The sequence below is a fragment of the Salvelinus sp. IW2-2015 genome, linkage group LG2, assembly GCF_002910315.2.
Source record: "Salvelinus sp. IW2-2015 linkage group LG2, ASM291031v2, whole genome shotgun sequence".
NCBI lineage: Eukaryota > Metazoa > Chordata > Actinopteri > Salmoniformes > Salmonidae > Salvelinus > Salvelinus sp. IW2-2015.
Window position 1 is genome coordinate 11,960,622 of NC_036839.1, and position 6,987 is coordinate 11,967,608.

General features: G+C 49.3%; 1 protein-coding gene across 9 annotated transcripts in view; it reads left to right on the top strand.

Moving 5' to 3' along the window:
• fmnl2a (formin-like 2a) overlaps positions 1-6,987 on the top strand; it is a 94,311-nt gene that overhangs the window by 41,293 nt on the left and 46,031 nt on the right. For all 9 annotated transcript variants that reach the window (XR_011481018.1, XM_070447073.1, XM_070447058.1 and 6 more), the window contains exon 3: positions 4,057-4,137. Coding sequence is in view for 8 of the 9 variants with exons in the window: in XM_070447073.1 (XP_070303174.1) it covers positions 4,057-4,137 (81 nt within the window). In the remaining variant the exon portion in view is untranslated. The remainder of the gene's footprint in view (positions 1-4,056; positions 4,138-6,987) is intronic.

Sequence of the window (6,987 nt, forward strand, 5' to 3'; positions counted from 1 at the left end):
CTTGTGCTGTATGGCTTTTGTGAATCGGCCTTGGCTGCTGGCTGTGCTGTAGGGCTTGTCATGAATCTACATAGAAACGTCAGGCTCTGGACATGGCTACGGTACTGTCGCTGGTAGGGCTTTGTGAAATAACAGGCCCTGGACTGGCTTGCTGTGCTGTAGGGCTGTGAATAAAGGCCTGGACTGGCAGCTCTGTTGGATGCAATGTCTTTAAGGGGTCAGGCGTTGTTACACATACAGACGGGGCTTAGTGACTGGCTTGCTGTCCGTGGGGCTTGTGGAATACAGGCTGGACTTGGGTCCGCTGGTTCGAACCCCCAAAAAAAAGGGGTGGGGCATAGGAGAGGGATTCGAAGCACACTTACAGAGGGATGCAATGATTTCAATTCAGACTCTCCAACTGGAGTAAAAAACGGTTTTTCCGACAGTTATTCAACAAATAAAATGTAGATTCATGAGGTGAACCAAACGTGGAAAATGATTGATTTTGCAAAAAAGGTCACGACGTGAGGGAATAGTTTTTTTCCATCAACTTTTAAAGCCTAAATCCTGACATGCCCAGAATTCTTGTTGTTGATTTCACTTTGAATTACATTAAGTGACATCTTGAATTAAATGTTAAATCAAACACTAATGTTTAATGACATTGTGCTAAGTGGATTTCGCCATGCCAAAAGATTTTCCCCAGTTGATGGAACCTATGGTGGAAGACAGGCTGGTGTATAACTAAGGCTGCTAAATATTTCTGTTTCTTGAAGTTCTTTCATTTGGATTACATTGTGAAAGGTGTCATTCAGTGACCACACTTGATGACACACTGGGATAGAGATGGAAGTGTGATGTCCGTCAATTTTGATGTGAAGTGAACCGTGAGCGGGTTTCCGGGTTGGAGCGAGCGGTCGATTCGAACTTTGGTTCCGCAGTAGTATAACTTTTCATTAGCTTTCATTACATTTCTTTAGTAAACGGGTTTTGGATTTGTCTAATCTCTAGCAATTTCTTCTTAGTTAGCTACATTTAGCCGTCTTTGTATCAAAGATAATTGCGTAATTATCGTAATTTCGGTGTCTTAACGTAAGTTATCACTGCTATTGCCAGCTAAGAGCAAACGTCACCGTCTACCGAATAGCGCACATGTAGAACCTTAACACTCAAGCTGAACGATCTTTGCTTAGTGTAGTGTTAGTAGCTACATAGGTTGTTTTGCTGTCATCGTATCCAAGATAATGTGTAGTTTAGAGTGTGTAGTTTTATGAGTGATTTGTACCGAGGTTAGTAGCCGCTTATTTGTCTCCTTAACGTAGGGACACTGCTAGTAGCCAACAGCTAGCCAACGTTACCGAAGAATTACCCGTTGAGGAGCATGTCTTTAACTCAGGGCTTTACAACGGTACCGGAGCATGTCTTTAACTCAGGGCTTTACAACGGTACCGGAGCATGTCTTTAACTCAGGGCTTTACAACGGCGGCTCGGTTGTAATTACCAGGAATTCACTCCTCTTTATCTGGCGGCTATGCCAAGCCCCTCTTTCCCTCCACACACAGGATATTACATAAGCTCCTGGCACTGCGCCCTTTAACCCCTACCCTCCCAGTCTCCCACTTCCTACTCTCCCAGCTCCTTTAACCCCTACCCTCCCAGTCTCCCACTTCCTACTCTCCCAGCGTCCTTTTAAACCCTACCCTCCCAGTCTCCCACTTCCTACTCTCCCAGCTCCTTTAACCCTACCCTCCCAGTCTCCCACTTCCTACTTCTCCCAGCTCCTTTAAACCCCTACCCTCCCAGTCTCCCACTTCCTACTCTCCCAGCTCCTTTAACCCCTACCCTCCCAGTCCTCCCACTTCCTTCTACTTCTCCAGCTCCTTTAAACCCCTACCCTCCCAGTCTCCCACTTCCTACTCTCCCAGCTCCTTTAACCCCTACCCTCCAGTCTCCCACTTCCTACTCTCCCAGCTCCTTTAAACCCTACCCTCCCAGTCTCCCACTTCCTACTCTCCCAGCTCTTTAACCCCTACCCTCCCAGTCTCCCACTTCCTACTCTCCCAGCTCCTTTAACCCCTACCCTCCCAGTCTCCCACTTCCTACTCTCCCAGCTCCTTTAACCCTACCCTCCCAGTCTCCCACTTCCTACTTCCCAGCTCCTTTACCCCTACCTCTCCAGTCTCCCACTTCCTACTCTCCCAGCTCCTTTAACCCTACCCTCCCAGTCTCCCATTTCCTACTCTCCAGCTCCTTTAACCCTACCCCTCCAAGTCTCCATTTTCCTACTCTCCCAGCTCTTTAACCCCTACCCTCCAGTCTCCCACTTTCCTACTCTCCCAGCCTCCCTTTAACCCCTACCCTCCCAGTCTCCCACTTCCTACTCTCCCAGCTCCTTTAACCCCTACCCTCCCAGTCTCCCACTTCCTACTCTCCCAGCTCCCTTAACCCCTACCTTCCCAGTCTCCCCCTCCCCTGTCTTACTCAGCCCCCATGCTGCAGGTGCAGAGGAAAGGAGGAGAGATTCTACTGCAGTCTAGATTGAATCCAGACCACTACCCTTCCTATATCCTCTCTCTTCATTTCCCTGTCCTTTTTTATCAGCAACATATGCAGCCTGTCTGTCACCAACAATGGTTTCCATGTTTGAAGCCTAAATAACATCCTATTCCCTATATCTTGCACTACTTTTGACCAGAGCCCTATGGGTGACCCTATGGGCCCGGGTCAAAAAGTAGTGCAGTATAAATGGAATAGGATGCCATTTGGGACTGAGAGGCAGCAGCACTCACTCGCGCATTGATGTAACGGCCGAGGCCATCGCCATCATCACACAGCCAGCAATAGGATGATCAAACCGCTCACACCCAAAACATAAAAACCACTCTGTCTGCGTCCCTGCATGTCTGACCTGGGTTGCCTAGCGACATGTAGTGAGCTCTGGAGCACCGTGGGGGAGGGGGGGGGCTGCCTACTGCCAGCCACAGCCAGTCGGTCAGTGCAGCCGGGGGTAGCCAGCCTGCCTCCTGAGCTCTTAGTAGGCACAGATGCACCACCGCAGTGCATAAATACAGCATAGACACAAAGCTATTATGTGGAAACAGGAGCTGTGTGGATTAGTTAATGGCCACTTTTTTCATCACGAATGGCACTGTATTCCATACAAAGTGCACTACTTTTGACCAGAGTCCATCAGACTACCTCTGCCAGGGTGGTAGCTAACAGCACACTGAGGCATATTGGTCACGTCCACTCCAGTACGAGTGGATAGTCAATCAGACATAGGGCCTGTCCGAAATGACACCCTATTTCCTAATAGTGCACTTTCTGGGGATTTTAGTACACTATATAGGGAATAGGGTGCCGTCTGGGACTCCGACTCATTCAAACAGACTGCTTCCCAGCTCTCCAGCCTCTCACAACACAACAAAGCCCTATGATTTACATTGACTGGATGGATGATGGTGATTCATGATGGGGCTTTTGCGTGATTCGACAATATAAAGAGGGGTGTCCGTCTCAAGATCAGCTGTTATTGTATCCACCACCAGCTGGTTTCACATTAAGACGAGAGAATCAAGACGAGTCTATGATTTTGGGGTCCCTGTGAGTGATGATCTTATGGCCTTTGATGCCAGTGCCGTTATAAAACAACAACCGTGATGTTTCTGAGTCCGCAGGCTTGAGCAAAGTAGCTCGTAACCGCTGCTAAACACATTGTGTTCTGAAGTATTTTAATGTGTCTGTGTGTTCTCTCTCTCCTCTCTCTCTCTCTCCTCCTCTCTTTCTACTCCTCTCGCTCTCGCCTCTCTCGCTCTCTCCTCTCTCTCGATCTCTCCTCTCGCTCGCTCTCCTCTCGCTCGCTCTCCTCTCGCTCGCTCTCCTCTCTCTCTCTCGCTCTCTCCTCTCGCTCTCTCCTCTCTCTCTCTCTCTCCTCTCTCTCTCTCTCCTCCTCTCTTTCTACTCCTCTCGCTCTCGCCTCTCTCTCGCTCTCTCGATCTCTCCTCTCGCTCGCTCTCCTCTCGCTCGCTCTCCTCTCTCTCTCTCCCTCCCTCTGTCTGTCTCCCGCTCTCACAGGAACGATTCCAAGTGAAGAACCCACCTCACACATACATCCAGAAGCTGAGGGGCTATCTGGACCCGGCCGTCACCAGGAAGGTGAGTGAGAGAGTGAGTGAGAGAGTGAGTGAGTGAGAGAGTGTTGACTGTTCCCAACCAACTGTTCCACTGCCCCAGCCTCTTCCTTCCCCTTCCAACCAGCTCCACACCACCAGGATATCCCAGCGTTCCTATGGCTGTGGAAAGAAGGCCCGGTGGCCCCGAGAAGTAAAGAAATGTGTCAGATGTTTTCAGACCTCTAATGTCAAGATGAAACCACGACATCGGTTGCGTAGATCCAGCTACTGTATGTCTCCAACCCAAATGAGTGCACCATCATCATGGGAAACAGGCATATAGGTGTCATTCTGACTACTTCTGATGGTCTTAAAACATCTGACAAAATGTCATTTGTGAGTGAYATGTCCCTTTAAACATGGCCTTGCAGAGCCTCACCATAGTTTAAAGGAGTGTTATGAAATCATCCCCACAACTTGCTGGTGGTAGCGGTAGGGGAGTGAAGCAGCCAGTACTGGCTGAGGCTAACTCTTTGGCCACAGAAGGGGAGTTTGGGGTGTGGGGGTTTTCAAAAGTAAAGTGTCAGCCAACCTTCAGGCCTTGCCAATAAGGCAGAGTTTTGGCTCGCGGAGAGAGATAGTGCCGCTGTGAGAAGGGATGCGTCCGCAATGGCACCCTATTCCCTTTTATAGTGCACTACTTTTGYCCGGGGCCGGGTGGGTATATCGGGAGGTATATAGGGAATAGGGTGCTATTTGGGTCGCCGACACGGCGTCGTCTCTCTCTGTGGTAAAAACTAATTAACGGAATGACTCTGCCAGAATAACAGCAAATTGTTCCAGATAATTTCATTACGCTGACTGACTGGAGGGAAAGTTTCAGAGCCACAGTATACGCTTACGGCAGCACCACGAGAGCGAGAGTTGAGATCTGTCGCTGGCGATGGACGTGACGACAGCCCCACAAATAGAATGTCTCTCTCTGCCGTCCTCTCCCCTGCTCTGCTGAGTTAGGCTATTGTTGAATTATTTACAACATGCGTTTTCCATAGTGTTGAACGTTTGTCCCTCGTCCCCTTCCCCGGTAGAAAAAGCAAAGGGAATATGTTATGCAGCTTGTATTTTGGCACTCCTGCATCCCTAGCTGCATTATCGATGTAGTCTAAGTCTATCCCAAATGGCACCCTATTCCCTTGCCGGTGCACTGCTTTTAACCAGATCCCTATGGGGGTGCCATTTGGGACGCATACTTAGTACACTGTTTTAATGATACCGAACAGGATTGAAAGATCAGCGTTTCTCTCTGGAGACGGAGATAAAGGAGAAGAAGAATGGGAGGAAGAAGAAGAAGAAGGATGAAGAACAAAATAGGCGAGGAGAAGAAGAGGAATAGAAAGAGGGAACAGAGTGGATGGTGGATGAGAAGTGTTCATATTGTAGGCAGATGTAAGACTATGAGGATGAGTGTACTGTGGGATGGGGCAGGCTTGCTCTGCGTCCCAAATTACACCCTTATTTCCTGTACTGTTGACCAGAGCCTAGTCAAAAGTAGTGCACCATATAGGGATTAGGGTGCCATTTGAAACACAGCCGTAGTGTATGGGAGGAGGGCTCCCAGATGACGGAAGTGACTGGTCCAGGTTTACTCTGTCTGTCTCTGTCTGTCTGTCTGTSTSTGTCTGTCTGTCTGTCTGTCTGTSTSTGTCTCTGTCAGGGTGTAAACACGTAGCACTGCGATGGCTGAAGGAAGGATWTATTACACACTGGGTGCATCCCAAATGGCACCCTATTCCCTATAGTGCCTTACTTATGGGTCCATGGCGAGACCCATAGGGCTCTGGTCAAAAGTAGTGCACTATATAGGGGATAGGGRGCCATTTGGGATGTGGACACTGACTCCAGGGCCTGCATACAGTATGTTCGCCCTCGCTCCCTTTGTTTGTCTAGCAGCCCTGACCAAAGTATGGTCGTCCTCTATCTTTATTGAAAACGTCTGTCACAATCGGACCGAGAGGCACCAGCTCTTTATTAAAACAGGTCTGAGCTGCTCTCAGATGAGGAAAGACATCCCTGGCCCCCCGTGTTTATTTTCACATCGCAGCGTAGGCCTGTATGGGCCGTTTAGCACATGCCCTGGTAGAGAAGAACTGTGAGAAACTTCTCCAATATTCCTGTCTGCTCCTTCTAGCGTACGGCTTATACCATGTTCCTACGGGAGTTATCTTGTCCCTCGCGGTGGTTAGCAGCCTGCACCAGGGGAGAGGGGGAAAGAGAGAGAGAGCGGTAGGGGGCGAGAGAGAGGGGGGAAATTGAGAGAGAGGGTGAAATAGAGAGAGTCAGGGCAAATAGAGCGAGAGACGGGGAAAGAGAAAGAGAGAGAGCGGGGTAAAGAGGGAGAGAGATGGGGAAAGAGAGAGAGAGAGAGTTATGGTTTTACATTCCTGCTCAGCCCCCTTTTCTTCAGACTCAAACAATTGCCACTTTGTGCCTCTGTGGAGAGCCGGAGCTGGAGGTCATTGCCTCCGCTTTACATATGCAGACCCAGTGCATTCCTCTCAGCCAATAGACAGCCAAGGAGGAAGATTTCCATTCCAAAAAGTTCACAAGAATGTATCAGCCTTTGATTTGTTTCCAGGATGACCCCTCTGGAGCGCGCACAGCTCCCCACTCTCTACCTCTTTCTCTCGCTTTCCCCCTGTTTTCTCTGCTCTCCTTTCTCTTTCCCTGCTCTATCGCTCTCTTCTCTTTCCCTCTGCTCTCTCCCCCTCTCTCTTTTTACCCCTGCTCCATTTCCCTGCTTATTTCTCTCTTCCTGCTTTCTCTCCTCTGTTTCACCCTGCTCTCTCTCTCTCTCTCTCTCTCTCTCTCTCTCTCTCCTCTATATCCCCCTACT